The 23,082-nt window shown below is 43.9% G+C and overlaps 1 protein-coding gene across 2 annotated transcripts in view; it reads right to left on the reverse strand.

Annotated features, from left to right (window-relative positions):
- The window catches only part of LOC140385924 (dynein regulatory complex protein 11-like), a 1,066,524-nt gene that overhangs the window by 467,330 nt on the left and 576,112 nt on the right, over positions 1–23,082 (reverse strand). For both annotated transcript variants that reach the window (XM_072468573.1, XM_072468575.1), the window contains one exon: positions 11,121–11,240. In XM_072468573.1, coding sequence (XP_072324674.1) covers positions 11,121–11,240 — 120 coding nt within the window. The remainder of the gene's footprint in view (positions 1–11,120; positions 11,241–23,082) is intronic.

The raw sequence follows: 23,082 nt of genomic DNA on the forward strand, positions 1-23,082 counted from the left end.
TGTATTACACACAGTGTGTATGGTGCGGTGTCGTATCCTGTGTATTATACACAGTGTGTATGGTGCGGTGTAGTGTCCTGTGTATTATACACAGTGAGTATGGTGTGATGTAGTGTCCTGTGTATTATAAACATTGTATATGTGGGGTGTAGCGTCCTGTGTATTATACATTGTGTGTATGGTGCGGTGTAGTGTCCTGTGTATTATACACAGTGAGTATGGTGTGATGTAGTGTCCTGTGTATTATACACAGTGTGTATGATGCGGTGTAGTGTCCTGTGTACTATACACAGTGTGTATGGTGTGGTGTAGTGTCCTGTGTATTATACACAGTGAGTATGGTGTGATGTAGTTCCCTGTGTATTATAAACATTGTATATGTGGGGTGTAGGGTCCTGTGTATTATACATCGTGTGTATGGTGCGGTGTAGTGTCCTGTGTATGATACAAAGTGCGTATGGTGCGGTGTAGTGTACTGTGTATTATACACAGTGTGTATGGTACGGTGTAGTGTCCTGTGTACTATGCACAGTGAGTATGGTGTGATGTAGTGTCCTGTGTATTATACACAGTGTGTATGGTGCGGTGTAGTGTCCTGTGTATTATACAGTGTGTATGGTGCGGTGTAGTGTCCTGTGTATTATACAGTGTGTAGGGTGTGGTGTAGTGTCCTGTGTATTATACAGTGTGTATGGTGCGGTGTAGTGTCCTGTGTATTATACACAGTGTGCATGGTGCGGTGTAGTGTCCTGTGTTTTATACACAGTGTGTATGGTGCGGTGTAGTGTTCTGTGTATTATACACAGTGTGTATGGTGCGGTGTAGTGTCCTGTGTATTATGCAGTGTGTATGGTGTGGTGTAGTGTCTTTTGTATTATACACAGTGTGTATGGTGCGGTGTAGTGTCCTGTGAATTATACAGTGTGTATGGTGCGGTGTAGTGTCCTGTGTATTAGACACAGTGTGTATGGTGCGGTGTAGTGTCCTGTGTATGATACAAAGTGCGTATGGTGTGGTGTAGTGTCCTGTGTATTATACACAGTGTGTATGGTACGGTGTAGTGTCCTGTGTACTATGCACAGTGAGTATGGTGTGATGTAGTGTCCTGTGTATTATACACAGTGTGTATGATGCGGTGTAGTATCCTGTGTATTATATACAGTGTGTATGGTGTGGTGTGGTGTCCTGTGTGATGTAGTGTCCTGTGTATTATACATAGTGTGTATGGTGTGGTGTAGTGTCCTGTATATTACACACAGTGTGTATGGTGCGGTGTCGTATCCTGTGTATTATACACAGTGTGTATGGTGCGGTGTAGTGTCCTGTGTATTACACACAGTGTGTATGGTGCGGTGTCGTATCCTGTGTATTATACACAGTGTGTATGGTGCGGTGTAGTGTCCTGTGTATTATACACAGTGAGTATGGTGTGATGTAGTGTCCTGTGTATTATAAACATTGTATATGTGGGGTGTAGCGTCCTGTGTATTATACATTGTGTGTATGGTGCGGTGTAGTGTCCTGTGTATTATACACAGTGAGTATGGTGTGATGTAGTGTCCTGTGTATTATACACAGTGTGTATGATGCGGTGTAGTGTCCTGTGTACTATACACAGTGTGTATGGTGTGGTGTAGTGTCCTGTGTATTATACACAGTGAGTATGGTGTGATGTAGTTCCCTGTGTATTATAAACATTGTATATGTGGGGTGTAGGGTCCTGTGTATTATACATCGTGTGTTTGGTGCGGTGTAGTGTCCTGTGTATGATACAAAGTGCGTATGGTGCGGTGTAGTGTACTGTGTATTATACACAGTGTGTATGGTACGGTGTAGTGTCCTGTGTACTATGCACAGTGAGTATGGTGTGATGTAGTGTCCTGTGTATTATACACAGTGTGTATGGTGCGGTGTAGTGTCCTGTGTATTATACAGTGTGTATGGTGCGGTGTAGTGTCCTGTGTATTATACAGTGTGTAGGGTGTGGTGTAGTGTCCTGTGTATTATACAGTGTGTATGGTGCGGTGTAGTGTCCTGTGTATTATACACAGTGTGCATGGTGCGGTGTCATATCCTGTGTATTATACACAGTGTGTATGGTGCGGTGTAGTGTCCTGTGTATTATACACAGTGTGTATGGTGTGGTGCCGTATCCTGTGTATTATACAGTGTGTATGGTGTGGTGTAGTGTCCTGTGTATTATATACAGTGTGTATGGTGTGGTGTAGTGTCCTGTGTGATGTAGTGTCCTGTGTATTATACATAGTGTGTATGGTGTGGTGTAGTGTCCTGTGTATTATACACAGTGTGTATGGTGCGGTATCATATCCTGTGTATTATACACAGTGTGTATGGTGCTATGTAGAGTCCTGTGTATTAAACACAGTGTGTATGGTGCGGTGTTGTGTCCTGTATATTACACACAGTGTGTATGGTGCGGTGTCGTATCCTGTGTATTATACACAGTGTGTATGGTGCGGTGTAGTGTCCTGTGTATTACACACAGTGTGTATGGTGCGGTGTAGTGTCCTGTGTATTATACACAGTGTGTATGGTGTGGTGCCGTATCCTGTGTATTATACACAGTGTGCATTGTGCAGTGTAGTATCCTGTGTATTATACACAGTGTGTATGGTGTGGTGCAGTGTCTTTTGTATTATACACAGTGTGTATGGTGCGGTGTAGTGTCCTGTGAATTATACAGTGTGTATGGTGCGGTGTAGTGTCCTGTGTATGATACAAAGTGCGTATGGTGTGGTGTAGTGTACTGTGTATTATACACAGTGTGTATGGTACGGTGTAGTGTCCTGTGTACTATGCACAGTGAGTATGGTGTGATGTAGTGTCCTGTGTATTATGCACAGTGTGTATGGTGCGGTGTAGTGTCCTGTGTATTATACAGTGTGTATGGTGTGGTGTAGTGTCCTGTGTATTATACAGTGTGTATGGTGCGGTGTAGTGTTCTGTGTATTATATACAGTGTGCATGGTGCGGTGTCATATCCTGTGTATTATACACAGTGTGTATGGTGCGGTGTAGTGTCCTGTGTATTATACAAAGTGTGTATGGTGTGGTGTAGTGTCCTGTGTATTATATACAGTGTGTATGGTGTGGTGTAGTGTCCTGTGTGATGTAGTGTCCTGTGTATTATACATAGTGTGTATGGTGTGGTGTAGTGTCCTGTGTATTATACACAGTGTGTATGGTGCGGTATCATATCCTGTGTATTATACACAGTGTGTATGGTGCTATGTAGAGTCCTGTGTATTAAACACAGTGTGTATGGTGCGGTGTTGTGTCCTGTATATTACACACAGTGTGTATGGTGCGGTGTCGTATCCTGTGTATTATACACAGTGTGTATGGTGCGGTGTAGTGTCCTGTGTATTACACACAGAGTGTATGGTGCGGTGTCGTATCCTGTGTATTATACACAGTGTGTATGGTGCGGTGTAGTGTCCTGTGTATTATACACAGTGAGTATGGTGCGATGTAGTGTCCTGTGTATTATAAACATTGTATATGTGGGGTGTAGGGTCCTGTGTATTATACATCGTGAGTATGGTGCGGTGTAGTGTCCTGTGTATTATAAACATTGTATATGTGGGGTGTAGGGTCCTGTGTATTATACATCGTGTGTATGGTGCGGTGTAGTGTCCAGTGTATGATACAAAGTGCGTATGGTGCGGTGTAGTGTCCTGTGTATTATACACAGTGTGTATGGTACGGTGTAGTGTCCTGTGTACTATGCACAGTGAGTATGGTGTGATGTAATGTCCTGTGTATTATACACAGTGTGTATGGTGCGGTGTAGTGTCCTGTGTATTATACAGTGTGTAGGGTGTGGTGTAGTGTCCTGTGTATTATACAGTGTGTATGGTGCGGTGTAGTTTCCTGTGTATTATACACAGTGTGTATGGTGCGGTGTAGTGTCCTGTGTATTATACAGTGTGTAGGGTGTGGTGTAGTGTCCTGTGTATTATACAGTGTGTATGGTGCGGTGTAGTGTCCTGTGTGTTATATACAGTGTGCATGGTGCGGTGTCATATCCTGTGTATTATACACAGTGTGTATGGTGCGGTGCAGTGTCCTGTGTATTATACACAGTGTGTATGGTGTGGTGCCATATCCTGTGTATTATACACAGTGTGTATGGTGTGGTGTAGTGTCCTGTGTTTTATACACCGTGTGTATGGTGCGGTGTAGTGTTCTGTGTATTATACAGTGTGTAGGGTGTGGTGTAGTGTCCTGTGTATTATACAGTGTGTATGGTGCGGTGTAGTTTCCTGTGTATTATACACAGTGTTTATGGTGCGGTGTAGTGTCCTGTGTATTATACAGTGTGTAGGGTGTGGTGTAGTGTCCTGTGTATTATACAGTGTGTATGGTGCGGTGTAGTGTCCTGTGTATTATATACAGTGTGCATGGTGCGGTGTCATATCCTGTGTATTATACACAGTGTGTATGGTGCGGTGTAGTGTCCTGTGTATTATACACAGTGTGTATGGTGTGGTGCCGTATCCTGTGTATTATACACAGTGTGTATGGTGCGGTGTAGTGTCCTGTGTATTATACACAGTGTGCATTGTGCAGTGTAGTATCCTGTGTATTATACACAGTGTGTATGATGCGGTGTAGTGTCCTGTGTTTTATACACAGTGTGTATGGTGCGGTGTAGTGTTCTGTGTATTATACACAGTGTGTATGGTGCGGTGTAGTGTCCTGTGTATTATACAGTGTGTATGGTGTGGTGTAGTGTCTTTTGTATTATACACAGTGTGTATGGTGCGGTGTAGTGTCCTGTGAATTATACAGTGTGTATGGTGCGGTGTAGTGTCCTGTGTATTAGACACAGTGTGTATGGTGCGGTGTAGTGTGCTGTGTATGATACAAAGTGCGTATGGTGTGGTGTAGTGTCCTGTGTATTATACACAGTGTGTATGGTACGGTGTAGTGTCCTGTGTACTATGCACAGTGAGTATGGTGTGATGTAGTGTCCTGTGTATTATACACAGTGTGTATGATGCGGTGTAGTGTCCTGTGTATTATATACAATGTGTATGGTGTGGTGTGGTGTCCTGTGTGATGTAGTGTCCTGTGTATTATACATAGTGTGTATGGTGTGGTGTAGTGTCCTGTATATTACACACAGTGTGTATGGTGCGGTGTCGTATCCTGTGTATTATACACAGTGTGTATGGTGCGGTGTAGTGTCCTGTGTATTACACACAGTGTGTATGGTGCGGTGTCGTATCCTGTGTATTATACACAGTGTGTATGGTGCGCTGTAGTGTCCTGTGTATTATACACAGTGAGTATGGTGTGATGTAGTGTCCTGTGTATTATAAACATTGTATATGTGGGGTGTAGCGTCCTGTGTATTATACATTGTGTGTATGGTGCGGTGTAGTGTCCTGTGTATTATACACAGTGAGTATGGTGTGATGTAGTGTCCTGTGTATTATACACAGTGTGTATGATGCGGTGTAGTGTCCTGTGTACTATACACAGTGTGTATGGTGTGGTGTAGTGTCCTGTGTATTATACACAGTGAGTATGGTGTGATGTAGTTCCCTGTGTATTATAAACATTGTATATGTGGGGTGTAGGGTCCTGTGTATTATACATCGTGTGTATGGTGCGGTGTAGTGTCCTGTGTATGATACAAAGTGCGTATGGTGCGGTGTAGTGTACTGTGTATTATACACAGTGTGTATGGTACGGTGTAGTGTCCTGTGTACTATGCACAGTGAGTATGGTGTGATGTAGTGTCCTGTGTATTATACACAGTGTGTATGGTGCGGTGTAGTGTCCTGTGTATTATACAGTGTGTATGGTGCGGTGTAGTGTCCTGTGTATTATACAGTGTGTAGGGTGTGTTGTAGTGTCCTGTGTATTATACAGTGTGTATGGTGCGGTGTAGTGTCCTGTGTATTATACACAGTGTGCATGGTGCGGTGTCATATCCTGTGTATTATACACAGTGTGTATGGTGCGGTGTAGTGTCCTGTGTATTATACACAGTGTGTATGGTGTGGTGCCGTATCCTGTGTATTATACACAGTGTGTATGGTGCGGTGTAGTGTCCTGTGTATTATACACAGTGTGCAAGGTGCAGTGTAGTATCCTGTGTATTATACACAGTGTGTATGGTGCGGTGTAGTGTCCTGTGTTTTATACACAGTGTGTGTGGTGCGGTGTAGTGTTCTGTGTATTATACACATTGTGTATGGTGCGGTGTAGTGTCCTGTGTATTATACAGTGTTTTTGGCGTGGTGTAGTGTAATGTGTATTATACAGTGTGTAGGGTGTGGTGTAGTGTCCTGTGTATTATGCAGTGTGTATGGTGCGGTGTAGTGTCCTGTGTATTATACACAGTGTGCATGGTGTGGTGTCATATCCTGTGTATTATACACAGTGTGTATGGTGCGGTGTAGTGTCCTGTGTATTATACACAGTGTGTATGGTGTGGTGCCGTATCCTGTGTATTATACACAGTGTGCATTGTGCAGTGTAGTATCCTGTGTATTATACACAGTGTGTATGGTGTGGTGTAGTGTCTTTTGTATTATACACAGTGTGTATGGTGCGGTGTAGTGTCCTGTGAATTATATAGTGTGTATGGTGCGGTGTAGTGTCCTGTGTATTAGACACAGTGTGTATGGTGCGGTGTAGTGTCCTGTGTATTATACAGTGTATAGGGTGTGGTGTAGTGTCCTGTGTATTATACTGTGTGTATGGTGCGGTGTCGTATCCTGTGTATTATACACTGTGGGTGGTGCGGTGTATTGTTGTGTATTCTTAAGTGTGCAGATTTCTGTGTATTGTCCTGTGTATTATACAGTGTGGACCATGTGGTATATGGTCCTGTGTATTATACAGTGTGCACCATGTAGTGTATGGTCCTGGGTATTATACAGAGTGCAGCTTGCTGTGTATTTTCCTGTGTACTATATAGTGTGCACCATGTGATGTATGGTCCTGTGTATTATTCAGTGAGCACAGTGTGGTGTATTGTCCTGGATTTTATACAGTGCGAAGCTTGCTGTGTATTGTCCTGTGTATGATACAATGTGCACCGTGTGATGTATTGTCCTGTGTATTATTTAGTGTGCACCATGTGGCGTACACTGAATAACACCATGTTGCGCACTGAATAATACACAGGACAATACACAGCAAGCTGCATGTGTATTATGTAGTGTGCACCATGTGGTGTATTGTCCTGCGTATTATACAGGGTGCACCATGTGGTGAATTGTCCTGTGTATTATACAGTGTGCACAATGCAGTGTCTTGATCTGTGCATTATACAGTGTGCACCATGCGGTGTATTGTCCTGTGTATTATACAGTGTGCACAATGCAGTGTCTTGATCTGTGTATTATACAGTGTGCACAATGCAGTGTCTTGATCTGTGTATTATACAGTGTGCACCCTGCAGTGTATTGTCCTGTGTATTATACAGTGTGCACCATGCGGTGTATTGTCCTGTGTATTATACAGTGTGCACAATGCAGTGTCTTGATCTGTGTATTATACAGTGTGCACCCTGCAGTGTATTGTCCTGTGTATTATACAGTGTGCACCATGCAGTGTATTGTCCTGTGTATTATACAGTGTGCACCCTGTGGTGTGTAGTCCTAATAATAATAATAATAATTGCTTATTGTCACAAGTAGGCTTCGATGATGTTACTGTGAAAAGCCCCCAGTCGCCACATTCCGGCGCCTGTTCGGGGAGGCTGGTACGGGAATTGAACACACGTTGCTGGCATTGTTCTGCATTACAAGCCAACTGTTTAGCCCACTGTGCTAAACCAGCCCCTACTGTGTATTATAAAGTGTGTACCCTGTGGTGCATTGTCCTGTGTATTGTACAGTGTGCACCCTGTGGTAAATTGTCCAAGTATTATACAGTGTGCACTGTTTTGTGTATTGTCCTGTCTATTATACATTGTGCACCATGTGGTGTATTGTCTTGTGTATTATATAGTGTGCACCATGCAGTGAATTGTCCTGTGTATTATACAGTTTGCACCATGTTGTGTATTTTCCTGTGTATTATGCAGTGTACACCGTGCTTTCTATTGTCCTGTGTAGTATACAGTGTGCAACGTGTAGTGTATGGTCCTGTGTATTATACAGTGTGCACCGTGTGGTGTATGGTCCTGTGTATTATACAGTGTGCACCGTGTGATGTATGGTCCTGTGTATTATACAGTGTGCACTGTCTGGTGTATTGTCCTGTGTATTAGACCGTGTGAACCGTGTGGTGTATTGTCCTGTGCATTATACAGTGTGCACCATGCGGTGTATTGTCCTGTGTTTTACACAGTGTGCAACTTGCTGTATATTGTCCTGTGTACTATACAGTGTGCACCGTGTGATGTATGGTCCTGTGTATTATACAGTTTGCACCATGTTGTGTATTTCCCTGTGTATTATGCAGTGTACACCGTGCTTTCTATTGTCCTGTGTAGTATACAGTGTGCAACGTGTAGTGTATGGTCCTGTGTATTATACAGTGTGCACCGTGTGGTGTATGGTCCTGTGTATTATACAGTGTGCACCGTGTGATGTATGGTCCTGTGTATTATACAGTGTGCACTGTCTGGTGTATTGTCCTGTGTATTAGACCGTGTGAACCGTGTGGTGTATTGTCCAGTGCATTATACAGTGTGCACCATGCGGTGTATTGTCCTGTGTTTTACACAGTGTGCAACTTGCTGTATATTGTCCTGTGTACTATACAGTGTGCACCGTGTGATGTATGGTCCTGTGTATTATACAGTTTGCACCATGTTGTGTATTTTCCTGTGTATTATGCAGTGTACACCGTGCTTTCTATTGTCCTGTGTAGTATACAGTGTGCAACGTGTAGTGTATGGTCCTGTGTATTATACAGTGTGCACCGTGTGGTGTATGGTCCTGTGTATTATACAGTGTGCACCGTGTGATGTATGGTCCTGTGTATTATACAGTGTGCACTGTCTGGTGTATTGTCCTGTGTATTAGACCGTGTGAACCGTGTGGTGTATTATCCTGTGCATTATACAGTGTGCACCATGCGGTGTATTGTCCTGTGTATTACACAGTGTGCAACTTGCTGTATATTGTCCTGTGTACTATACAGTGTGCACCGTGTGGTGTATTGTCCTGTGTATTATACAGTGCGAACTGTGTGGTGTATTGCAATGGGTATTATACAGTGTGCAGCTTGCTGTGTATTGTCTTGTGTACTATACAGTGTGCACCGTGTGATGTATGGTCCTGTGTATTATACAGTGTGCACCGTGTGGTGTATTGTCCTGTGTATTATACAGTGTGAACCATGTGGTGTATGGTCCTGGATTTTATACAGTGTGAAGCTTGCTGTGTATTGTCCTGTGTATTATACAATGTGCACCGTGTGATGTATGGCCCTGTGTAGTATCCAGTGTGCACCCTGCAGTGTATTGTCCTGTGTATTATTCAGTGTGCACCATGTGGCGTACACTGAATAACACCATGTTGCGCCCTGAATAATACACAGGACAATACACTGCAGGGTGCACACTGTATACTACACAGGACAATACACAGCAAGCTGCATGTGTATTATATAGTGTGCACCATGTGGTGTATTGTCCTGTGTATTATACAGGGTGCACCATGTGGTGAATTGTCCTGTGTATTATACAGTGTGCACTGTGCGGTGTATTGTCCTGTGTACTATACAGTTTGCACCCTGCGGTGTATGTTACTGTGTATTATACAGTGTGCACCCTGCAGTGTATTGTCCTGTGTATTATTCAGTGTGCACCATGTGGTGTATTGTCCTGTGTATCATACAGTGTGCACAATGCAGTGTCTTGATCTGTGTATTATACAGTGTGCACCATGCGGTGTATTGTCCTGTGTATTATACAGTGTGCACTGTTTTGTGTCTTGTCCTGTCTATTATACATTGTGCACCATGTGGTGTGTTGTCTTGTGTATTATATAGTGTGCACCGTGCAGTGAATTGTCCTGTGTATTATACAGTTTGCACCATGTTGTGTATTTTCCTGTGTATTATGCAGTGTACACCGTGCTTTCTATTGTCCTGTGTAGTATACAGTGTGCACCGTGTAGTGTATGGTCCTGTGTGTTATACAGTGTGCACCGTGTGATGTATGGTCCTGTGTATTACACAGTGTGCACTGTGTGGTGTATTGTCCTGTGTATTACAAAGTGTGCACCGTGTGGTGTATTGTCCTGTGTATTACAGAGTGTGCACCGTGTGATGTATGGTCCTGTGTACTATACAGTGTGCACCGTGTGGTGTATTGTCCTGTGTATTATACAGTGTACAGCTTGCTGTGTATTGTCCTGTGTATTATACAGTGTGCACCGTGTGATGTATGGTCCTGTGTATTATACAGTGTGCACGCTGTGGTGTATTGTCCTGTGTATCATACAGTGTGCACAATGCAGTGTATTGTCCTGTGTATTATACAGTGTGCACCCTGTGGTGTGTTGTCCTAATAATAATAATAATAATTGCTTATTGTCACAAGTAGGCTTCGATGATGTTACTGTGAAAAGCCCCCAGTCGCCACATTCCGGCGCCTGTTCAGGGAGGCTGGTACGGGAATTGAACACACGTTGCTGGCATTGTTCTGCATTACAAGCCAACTGTTTAGCCCACTGTGCTAAACCAGCCCCTCCTGTGTATTATAAAGTGTGTACCCTGTGATGTATTGTCCTGTGTATTATACAGTGTGCACCACGTGGTGTATTGTGCTGTGTATTATACAGTGTGCACCATGTGGTGTATTGTGCTGTGTATTATACAGTGTGCACCATGTGGTGTATTGTGCTGTGTATTATACAGTGTGCACCATGCTTTCTATTGTCCTGTGTATTATACAGTGTGCACCATGTGGTGTATTGTGCTGTGTATTATACAGTGTGCACCATGCTTTCTATTGTCCTGTGTTTTATACAGTGTGCACCGTGTGGTGTATTTCCCTGTGTATTATACAGTGTGCACCATGCTTTCAATTGTCCTGTGTTTTATACAGTGTGCACCGTGCGGTGTATTGCCCTGGGTATTATACAGCGTGCACTGTGTGGTGTATTGCCCTATATCCTCACCTCTGATTTCTGTTTTCCTTTCTTTTCTTTCTTCTCTTCCTTTGGTGCCTCTACCACATTCCCTTTTTTACTTTTCTGATTTTCTTTTTCCAGCTCTTGTTCAGTAATTTCCGCCAACAACTGTGATCAGAAAACGGAGAGATAATGTTGGAGACGGGATCCTACCACAGCCTGATACAGCATGCTAGACAGGCCACAAATCCTCTTCTGGCCGCCAAATCTCCAGAGAGAGTCAGGACCACACTTAGAGAGGGGGTTTACAGAGGGAGTTTACAGAGGGAGTTTACAGAGGAGGTTTACAGAGAGAGTTTACAGAGGGAGTTTACAGAGGGGTTTACAGAGGGAGTTTACAGAGGAGGTTTACAGAGAGAGTTTACAGAGGGAGTTTACAGAGGGGGTTTACAGAGGGAGTTTACAGAGGAGGTTTACAGAGAGGGTTTTGTCATGTGATGTTTAAGCAATGTACCTTTAAGAAAACAGTGATGTCAGAGAGTGGATGGAGCTGAAGTCAGGTCAGCCATTTTGCAGTTTAGTTTTGCAGTTGGGAAAAGAGCTTGTGTGTGTCTGTGTGTTTCCAGAGAGCTGCAGCTTGGAGAAAAAGAGCTTGAGGAGTGTCTGTGTTTGCAGTGAGCTGGATTTGCTGTGATCTCTGCCATGAAAGACTGTCTCTGGATCACTTGGGTGATTTAAACTCATAATAGTGAAGCCTTTAACCTGATGTGATTCTGTTTAAAGGTGTTAAGTCTCTTGGAAGTTTGAAGGAACATTTTGAGGAATTATTTACTGTTGCAATATTTTCTGAGTTATCTTTGAAGTAAGGGGTGTTAAGAGATCCAATGTTTATTTAAGGTGTTAAGTTGAGTTCATGGAATAAACATTGTTTTGTGTTTAAAAGCCCACGTGTCCATAATTGTAATCCCACACCTAGGGAACAAGCCGTGTAGTAGGAAAAGCAACAAATACATTAAAGGGAGAGGTTGGTTGAACTCCATGATACATTTTGGGGTTCTGAACACCCCTCGCCCATAACAATTGGGGGCTCGAGGGGGATAAAAGTCTATCTATTGGATTGGCTTTTGTGAACTTAAAGACAGTGAAGGATTGTTGCATTTCCGGTGTGGTATTTTAGTTTAAGTGGGGACAGTGTTGTGAACAATGGCTCTTTCAGAGGCTCAGATGTTTTTCGGGGTGGAGAATGTCACACGTAGTACTTTACGGACGGAAACGAAAAGCAGACTGTTAGATTTGGCAAGAACATGGCAGTTAACATTACCTGACAAAATGCGAAAAGATGAGGTAATTATGGCGGTGGTTAAGCATTTAAAGTTGCCTGAGATAGAGTTTGACTCATTGGAAATGGGAAAAATTCAGTTGCAAATTAAACAAATGGAACATGAGAAAGAATTAAAGCAGCTGGAATACGAGAGTGAGAGAGAGAGGAAAAAGAAAGAGAAAGAGAGAGAGAGGAAAAAGAAAAGGAGAGAGAAGAAAGGAGAAAAGAAAGAATAGCCCTAGCAGAACAAAAAGAAAAAGAAAGGGAGATACAGATCAGGGAAAAAGATAAAGAGAGGGAGTTTGAACTTCAGAAAATGGCCATGAAACATGACAATCAGTTAAAATTGGCAGAAGTAAAGGGAAACGTACAGTTGGACGATAGTGATGAGGATAATGAGACAGAGCGTCATAGTCGAAGGCTTGGTGGAATCTATTTAAATATGTCCAAGCATTGCCAAGGTTTGACGAGAACATAAGAACGAGGAGCAGGAGTAGGCCATCTGGCCCCTCGAGCCTGCTCCGCCATTCAATGAGATCATGGCTGATCTTTTGTGGACTCAGCTCCACTTTCCGGCCCGAACACCATAACCCTTAATCCCTTTATTCTTCAAAAAACTATCTATCTTTATCTTAAAAACATTTAATGAAGGAGCCTCTACTGCTTCACTGGGCAAGGAATTCCATAGATTCACAACCCTTTGGGTGAAGAAGTTCCTCCTAAACTCAGTCCTAAATCTACTTCCCCTTATTTTGAGGCTATGCCCCCTAGTTCTGCTTTCACCCGCCAGTGGAAACAACCTGCCCGCATCTATCCTATCTATTCCCTTCATAATCTTATATGTTTCTATAAGATCCCCCCTCATCCTTCTAAATTCAAAAGTACAGTCCCAGTCGACTCAACCTTTCCTCGTAATCCAACCCCTTCAGCTCTGGGATTAACCTAGTGAATCTCCTCTGCACACCCTCCAGTGCCAGTACGTCCTTTCTCAAGTAAGGAAACCAAAACTGAACACAATACTCCAGGTGTGGCCTCACTAACACCTTATACAATTGCAGCAGAACCTCCCTAGTCTTAAACTCCATCCCTCTAGCAATGAAGGACAAAATTCCATTTGAATTCTTAATCACCCGTTGCACCAGAAAACCAACTTTCTGCGACTCATGCACTAGCACACCCAGGTCTCTCTGCACAGCAGCATGTTTTAATATTTTATTACTTAAATAATAATCCCTTTTGCTGTTATTCCTACCAAAATGGATAACCTCACATTTGTCAACATTGTATTCCATCTGCCAGACCCTAGCCCATTCACTTAGCCTATCCAAATCCCTCTGCAGACTTCCAGTATCCTCTGCACTTTTTGCTTTACCACTTATCTTAGTGTCGTCTGCAAACTTGGACACATTGCCCTTGGTCCCCAATTCCAAATCATCGATGTAAATTGTGAACAGTTGTGGGCCCAACACTGATCCCTGAGGGACACCACTAGCTACTGATTGCCAACCAGAGAAACACCCATTAATTCCCACTCTTTGCTTTCTATTAATTAACCAATCCTCTATCCATGCTACTACTTTCCCCTTAATGCCATGCATCTTTATCTTATGCAACAACCTTTTGTGTGGCACCTTGTCAAAGGCTTTCTGGAAATCCAGATATACCACATTCATTGGCTCCCCGTTATCTACCGCACTGTTAATGTCCTCAAAAAATTCCACTAAATTAGTTAGGCACGACCTTCCCTTTATGAACCCATGCTGCGTCTGCCCAATGGGACAATTTCCATCCAGATGCCTCGCTATTTCTTCCTTGATGATAGATTCCAGCATCTTCCCTACTACCGAAGTTAAGCTCACTGGCCTATAATTACCCGCTTTCTGCCTACCTCCTTTTTTAAACAGTGGTGTCACGTTTGCTAATTTCCAATCCACCGGGACCACCCCAGAGTCAAGTGAATTTTGGTAAATTATCACTAGTGCATTTGCAATTTCCCTAGCCATCTCTTTTAGCACTCTGGGATGCATTCCATGAGGTCCAGGAGACTTGTCTACCTTTAGCCCCATTAGCTTGCCCATCACTACCTCCTTGGTGATAACAATCCTCTCAAGGTCCTCACCTGTCATAGCCTCATTTCCATCAGTCACTGGCATGTTATTTGTGTCTTCCACTGTGAAGACCGACCCAAAAAACCTGTTCAGTTCCTCAGCCATTTCCTCATCTCCCATTATTAAATATCCCTTCTCATCCTCTAAAGGACCAATATTTACCTTAGCCACTCTTTTTTGTATTATGTATTTGTAGAAACTTTTACTATCTGTTTTTATATTCTGAGCAAGTTTACTCTCATAATCTATCTTACTCGTCTTTATAGCTTTTTTAGTAGCTTTCTGTTGCCCCCTAAAGATTTCCCAGTCCTCTAGTCTCCCACTGATCTTTGCTACTTTGTATGTTTTTTCCTTCAATTTGACACTCTCCCTTATTTCCTTAGATATCCACGGTCGATTTTCCCTCTTTTTACCGCCCTTCCTTTTTGTTGGTATAAACCTTTGCTGAGCACTGTGAAAAATCACTTGGAAGGTTCTCCACTGTTCCTCAACTGTTTCACTATAAAGGCTTTGCTCCCAGTCTACCTTAGCTAGTTCTTCTCTCATCCCATTGTAATCTCCTTTGTTTAAGCACAAAACACTAGTGCTTGATTTTACCTTCTCACCCTCCATCTGTATTTTAAATTCCACTATATTGTGATCGCTCCTTCCGAGAGGATCCCTAACTATGAGATCCTGAATCAATCCTGTCTCATTACACAGGACCAGATCTAGGACCGCTTGTTCCCTCGTAGGTTCCATTACATACTGTTCTAGGAAACTATCGCGGATACATTCTATAAACTCCTCCTCAAGGCTGCCTTGACCGACCTGGTTAAACCAATCAGCATGTAGATTAAAATCCCCCATGATACCTGCTGTACCATTTCTACATGCATCAGTTATTTCTTTGTTTATTGCCTGCCCCACCATAATGTTACTATTTGGTGGCCTATAGATTACTCCTATCAGTGACTTTTTCGCCTTACTATTCCTGATTTCCACCCAAATGGATTCAACCTTATCCTCCATAGCACCGATGTCATCCCTTACTGTTGCCCGGATGTCATCCTTAAATAACAGAGCTACACCACCTCCCTTACCATCCACTCTGTCCTTCCGAAAAGTTTGATACCCTCGGATATTTAACTCCCAGTCGTGACCATCCTTTAACCATGTTTCAGTAATGGCCACTAAATCATAGTCATTCACGATGATTTGCGCCATCAACTCATTTACCTTATTCCGAATACTACGAGCATTCAGATAAAGCACACTTATGTTGGCTTTTTTACCTCTGTTCTGAATCTTAACACCTCGGTCAGTAACCTCTCCTAAGTTATATTTCCTCTTAACTTTTCTCCTAATTTTCCTTGTCATAGAACCCATATCTTCATGTAATGACCTGCCGCGTCGCTTACCATTAATGTTTTCACTTCCCGTTTTATTTCTTTTAGTATTCCTGGTCCTATTCACTGAGCTCCCCTCAGTCACTATACCTTGTACTGTCGCCCTTTTTGATTTTTGACTCTGGCTTCTCTGCCTTACACTTTCCCCCTTACTGACTTTTATTTCTGTCCCTGTTTTACTCCCTTCCAACTTCCTGCATCGGTTCCCATCCCCCTGCCACATTAGTTTAAACCTCCCCAACAGCTCTAGCAAACACCCCCCCTAGGACATCGGTTCCAGTCCTGCCCAGGTGCAGACCGTCCGGTTTGTACTGGTCCCACCTCCCCCAGAACCTGTTCCAATGTCCCAGGAATTTGAATCCCTCCCTCTTGCACCATCTCTCGAGCCACGTATTCATCCTCTCTATCCTGACATTCCCACTCTGACTAGCACGTGGCACTGGTAGCAATCCTGAGATTACTACCTTTGAGGTCCTACTTTTTAGTTTAACTCCTAGCTCCCTAAATTCAGCTTGTAGGACCTCGTCCTGTTTTTTACCTATATCGCTGGGGCCTATGTGCACCACGACAGCTGGTTGTTCACCCTCCACCCCCAGAATGTCCTGCAGCCGCTCCGAGACTTCCTTGACCCTTGCAACAGGGAGGCAACATACCATCCTGGAGTCTCTATTGCGTCCGCAGAACCGCCTGTCTATTCCCCTTACAATTGAGTCCCCTATCACTATAGCCCTGCCATTCTTCTTCCTGCCCAGCTGCGCAGCAGAGCCAGCCACGGTGCCATGAACCTGGCTGCTGCTGCCTTCCCCTGGTGAGCCATCTCCCTCAACAGTATCCAAAGCGGTATATCTGTTTTGCAGGGAGATGACCGCAGAGGACACCTGCACTGCCTTCCTACTCTTGCTCTGTCTTTTGGTCACCCATTTACTATCTCCCTCAGTACCTTTCACCTGCGGTGTGACCAACTCGCTAAACGTGCTATCCACGACGTCCTCAGCCTCGCGGATGCTCCAAAGTGAGTCCATCCGCAGCTCCAGAGCCTTCAAGCGGTCTAACGGGAGCTGCAACTGGACACACTTCTTGCACGTGAAGGAGCCAGGGACAGTGGACGTGTCCCTGAGCTCCCACATCACACACGAGGAGCACGACACGGGTCTGAGATCTCCTGCCATGTCTTAAACCTTTGGTTAACTTCAACAACTACAATTTCAACAAAACAAAACAAAGAAAAAATAAATAATATACCAATGAAAAGAAACAGAAAAACAGAAACACTACTTACCAGTCACTTACCAGGGATAAAAAGCACTTCCTCCCCACCCAGCTTTGAATTCCCACCTCGATTCAAATTCCCAAACTCACTCTTAGCTGTGTCTCACTCCTGGCTGTGTCTTCTCTCTGGCTCACTGGGAGAACTCACTGGGAGTGAGTTTACAAGTTGCCCTTTTTAAACTGTCCTGAATTGACTCCCCTCCCCCACCTGCTTTTAGATCAAGGTCGATTTAAGTGACTGATCCTTAACTGCCAACCAGTTATGTGAGTAGGTGGGGCAGCCCTTGTTAACCCACACTGCACAATACTAGCTTAATTTAAACTCCTGAAATTTAAAAGGAGCTGCCTTACTGATTTAATTCAATTCAATTCCCACCTAGATTCAAATTCCCAAACTCACTCTTTGCTGCCTCACTCTGGCTGTCTTCTCTGTCTCACTGGGAGAACTCACTGGAGAAGGAAGTGAAAGCCTTTTTCATTTCATTTGAGAAGGTAGCTAAACAAATGCAATGGCCACAGGACATGTGGGTGTTACTGATTCAAACAAAGCTGGTAGGTAGAGCTAGTGAAGTGTTTGCATCACTACCGGAGGAGGTATCTGGAACGTATGAGGAGGTGAAAAAATCCATCTTGGGTGCATATGAACTAATGCCTGAAGCTTACAGACCAAGGTTTAGAAATTTAAGGAAAGAATTTGGTCAAACATACATGGAGTTTGAAAGGCTCAAACAGAGTAATTTTGATAGGCGGATAAGGGCTTTGAAAATAGACCAAACGTATGAAGCTCTCAGAGAAATTATACTTTTGGAGGTGTTTAAAAATTCAATTCCTGATGTAGTGAGAACTCATGTGGAAGAACAGAGGGTTAAAACTGCGAGACTGGCAGCAGAAATGGCAGATGATTATGAATTAGTTCATAAACCAAAGCTTGGTTTCCGACATCAGTTTCAGCCGATGAGGGATAGAAACTGGGGACATGAGTAATACTCAAGTGGTAAAGGTAAAGGTGATCTGATGGGAGACAATAAAGAGAGTGTACCTCAGATTAAAAAAGAAATCCAGGAGGGTGGAAGAGACATGAAAAGTTTCAGATGTTTTCACTGTAATAAACTAGGCCATGTAAAGTCACAGTGTTGGTGGTTGAAGAAAAGCACTGAGAAGGCTGATGTGGTAAAACAGGATAAGACAGTGGGGTTTGTTAGAGTGGTAAAGGAAAGCCCAAGGGAAGCGAAGGAGGTGCAAACGATTGTACAGCCTGTTCAAGAAGTAATTGTTAAGAAGGTGCCAGATTTATTTAAAGAATTTACTTGTGTGGGTAAAGTTTACTCATGTGTATCAGGAGGAGCAGGTAAAGAAGTCACAATTTTAAGAGGTACAGGAGCTAGTCAATCTTCAATGGTAAGAGATGAGGAATTATGTAGTTTGGGAAGAACGTTGCCAGAAAAGGTGCTGATATGTAGAATTCAGGGTGAGATGAGTAGCGTTCCATTATATCAGGTGAGGTTGGAAAGTCAAGTGAAGAGTGGTGAAGTGGTAGTAAGTGTAATAGATAAACTATCTTGTCCAAGAATACAGTTTATCTTGGGTAATGATATAGCTGGATCGCAGGTGGGAGTTTACAGAGGGGGTTTACAGAGAGAGTTTACAGAGGGGGTTTACAGAGAGAGTTTACAGAGAGAGTTTACAGAGGGGGTTTACAGAGAGAGTTTACAGAGAGAGTTTACAGAGGGAGTTCACAGAGGGAGTTTACAGAGGGGATTTACAGAGTGGGTTTACAGAGGGGGTTTACAGAAGGAGTTTACAGAGGGAGTTTACAGAGGAGGTTTACAGAGAGGGTTAATAGAGGGGGTTTAGAGAGGAGGTTTACAGAGGGGATTTACAGAGACGATTTACAGAGGGAACTTACAGAGAAGTTTTACAGAGAGAGTTTACAGAGGGAGTTTACAGAGGGAGTTTGCAGCAGGAGTTTACAGAGGGAGTTTACAGAGGGAGTTTACAGAGAGAGTTTACAGAGGGAGTTGGCAGCGGGTGTTTACAGAGGGGATTTACAGGGAGAGTTTACAGAGGTGGTTTACAGAGGAGGTTTACAGAGGTGGTTTGCAGAGGGAGCTTACAGAGGGAGTTTACAGAAGAAGTTTACAGAGGTGGTTTACACATAGAGTTTATAGAGGGAGGTTACAGAGGGAGTTTGCAGAGGGGGTTAACAGAGGAGGTTTACAGAGCAGGTTTACAGGGAGAGTTTGCAGAGGGAGTTTACAGAGAGGGTTTACAGAGGGAGTTTGCAGAGGGAGTTTACAGAGGGAGTCTACAGAGGGAGTTTACAGAGGAGGATTACGGAGAGTGTTGTCAGCGGGTGTTTACAGAGGGGGTTGCAGAGGAGGTTTACAGAGAGGGTTTACAGAGGGGGTTTACAGAGGGGGTTTAGAGGGGGAGTTTACATTGAGGGTTTACAGATGGAGTTTACAGAGGGGATTTACTGAGAGAGTTTACAAAGGTGGTTTACAGAGGGGGTTTACAGAGGGGGTTTACAGAGGAGTTTTACAGAGGGAGTTTACAGAGAGGGTTTACAGATGGAGTTTACAGAGAGGGTTTACAGATGGAGTTTACAGAGGGAGTTTACAGAGGGGATTTACAGAGGGGATTTACAGAGGGGATTTACAGAGGGGATTTAGAGAGAGAGTTTACAGAGGTGGTTTACAGAGGGAGTTTGCAGAGGAGGTTTATAGAGGAGGTTTACAGAGGGTGTTTCCAGAGGAATTTTACGGAGATCGTTTCCAGAGGTGATTTACAGAGGGGATTTGCAGAGGGAGTTTAAAGAGAGGGTTTACAGAGGGAGTTTACAGATGCAGTTTACAGAGGTAGTTTACAGGGAAAGTTTACCGAGGGAGTTAACAGAGGAGGTTTACAGAGGGAGTTTACAGAGGAGTTTTTCAGACGGAGTTTACAGAGAATGTTATCAGCGGGTGTTTACAGAGGAGGTTTACAGAGGGGGTTTACATAGGGAGTTTGCAGAGGGAGCTTACAGAGGGAGTTTACAGAAGGAGTTTACAGAGGTGGTTTACGCATAGAGTTTATAGAGGGAGGTTACAGAGAGAGTTTACAGAGGGGGTTTACAGAGAGAGTTTACAGAGAGAGTTTACAGAGGGAGCTCACAGAGGGAGTTCACAGAGGGGATTTACAGAGTGGGTTTACAGAGGGGGTTTACAGAAGGAGTTTACAGAGGGAGTTTACAGAGGAGGTTTACAGAGAGGGTTTATAGAGGGGGTTTACAGAGGAGGTTTAGAGAGGAGGTTTACAGAGGAGGTTTACAGAGGGGATTTACAGAGACGATTTATAGAGGGAACTTACAGAGGAGTTTTACGGAGAGAGTTTACAGAGGGAGTTTGCAGCGGGAGTTTACAGAGAGAGTTTACAGAGGGAGTTGGCAGCGGGTGTTTACAGAGTGGATTTACAGAGAGAGTTTACAGAGGTGGTTTACAGAGGAGGTTTACAGAGTTGGTTTGCAGAGGGAGCTTACAGAGGGAGTTTACAGAAGAAGTTTACAGAGGTGGTTTACACATCGAGTTTATAGAGGGAGGTTACAGAGGGAGTTTGCAGAGGGGGTTTACAGAGGGGATTTAGAGAGAGAGTTTACAGAGGTGGTTTACAGAGGGAGTTTGCAGAGGAGGTTTATAGAGGAGGTTTACAGAGGGTGATTTCAGGGAGCATTGTGCAGGTCAAGGTTCGGAGGAGGAGGAGCAGTCTCTGTCAGGGAGAGAACCTGAGAACATCTAAGACCCTCAGAAGGTAAGAAGGTAAGTAAGTGATTTTTACTCATTTTTACTTTTATACCTTTTCAAATTGTGTGTGTCGGGGGGAAACTGAAGTGACATCACAGAAAAGCTGTGGCCAGAGTGGCTGGTTGGGAATCTACACTAAATTTAAAAATTAAACATAATTACTTAATTATAATTTAGAGGGGATTCAGAGATCGGAGAGTACTGTATTAGCTTTCGCATTTCTATTAGAAATCTAGTGCTAGGAAACAGATAGTTAGCAGTAACTTCGAAATTAAAAAAAAAAAATGTTTTAATTTTAATTTTAATTAATTGACGCAATGTCAGTTAGAGGGGTGCAGTGCTCTGACTGTGAGATGTGGCAGGTCCAGGAGGCTTCCAGCCTCCCAAGGTGCAGGCAGAGAAATGGGTGACCACCAGAAAGGGCAGGCAGTCAGTGCAGGAATCCCCTGTGATTGTCCCCCTCTCGAACAGGTATACCCCTTTGGATACTGTCGGGGGGGATAGTTGAGGGAAGGGCAGGATTGGCAGCTAAACGTTCCAGGATTTAGATGTTTCAGGTGGGATAGAGGGGGATGTAAAAGGGGAGGCGGAGTTGCGCTACTGGTTCGGGAGAATATCACAGCTGTACTGCGAGAGGACACCTCAGAGGGCAGCGAGGCTATATGGGTAGAGATCAAGAATAAGAAGGGTGCAGTCACAATGTTGGGGGTTTACTACAGGCCTCCCAACAGCCAGCGGGAGATAGAGGAGCAGATAGGTAGACATATTTTGGAAAAGAGTAAAAACAACAGGGTTGTGGTGATGGGAGACTTCAACTTCCCCAATATTGACTGGGACTCACTTAGTGCCAGGGGCTTAGACGGGGCGGAGTTTGTAAGGAGCATCCAGGAGGGCTTCTTGAAACAATATGTAGACAGTCCAACTAGGGAAGGGGCGGTACTGGACCTGGTATTGGGGAATGAGCCCGGCCAGGTGGTAGATGTTTCAGTAGGGGAGCATTTTGGTAACAGTGACCACAATTCAGTAAGTTTTAAAGTACTGGTGGACAAGGATAAGAGTGGTCCTAGGATGAATGTGCTAAATTGGGGGAAGGCTAATTATAACAATATTAGGCGGGAACTGAAGAACATAGATTGGGGGCGGATGTTTGAGGGCAAATCAACATCTGACATGTGGGAGGCTTTCAAGTGTCAGTTGAAAGGAATTCAGGACCGGCATGTTCCTGTGAGGAAGAAGGATAAATACGGCAATTTTCGGGAACCTTGGATAACGAGAGATATTGTAGGCCTCGTCAAAAAGAAAAAGGAGGCATTTGTCAGGGCTAAAAGGCTGGGAACAGACGAAGCCTGCGTGGAATATAAGGAAAGTAGGAAGGAACTTAAGCAAGGAGTCAGGAGGGCTAGAAGGGGTCACGAAAAGTCATTGGCAAATAGGGTTAAGGAAAATCCCAAGGCTTTTTACACGTACATAAAAAGCAAGAGGGTAGCCAGGGAAAGGGTTGGCCCAGTGAAGGATAGGCAAGGGAATCTATGTGTGGGGCCAGAGGAAATGGGCGAGGTACTAAATGAATACTTTGCATCAGTATTCACCAAAGAGAAGAAATTGGTAGATGTTGAGTCTGGAGAAGGGGGTGTAGATAGCCTGGGTCACATTGTGATCCAAAAAGACGAGGTGTTGGGTGTCTTAAAAAATATTAAGGTAGATAAGTCCCCAGGGCCTGATGGGATCTACCCCAGAATACTGAAGGAGACTGGAGAGGAAATTGCTGAGGCCTTGACAGAAATCTTTGGATCCTCGCTGTCTTCAGGGGATGTCCCGAAGGACTGGAGAATAGCCAATGTTGTTCCTCTGTTAAGAAGGGTAGCAAGGATAATCCAGGGAACTACAGGCCGGTGAGCCTTACTTCAGTGGTAGGGAAATTACTGGAGAGAATTCTTCGAGACAGGAACTACTCCCATTTGGAAGCAAATGGACGTATTAGTGAGAGGCAGCACGGTTTTGTGAAGGGGAGGTCGTGTCTCACTAACTTGATAGAGTTTTTCGAGGAGGTCACTAAGATGATTGATGCAGGTAGGGCAGTAGATGTTGTCTATATGGACTTCAGTAAGGCCTTTGACAAGGTCCCTCATGGTAGACTCGTACAAA

The sequence above is a fragment of the Scyliorhinus torazame genome, chromosome 11 (genome assembly GCF_047496885.1).
Source record: "Scyliorhinus torazame isolate Kashiwa2021f chromosome 11, sScyTor2.1, whole genome shotgun sequence".
In the NCBI taxonomy this organism is placed as follows: domain Eukaryota; kingdom Metazoa; phylum Chordata; class Chondrichthyes; order Carcharhiniformes; family Scyliorhinidae; genus Scyliorhinus; species Scyliorhinus torazame.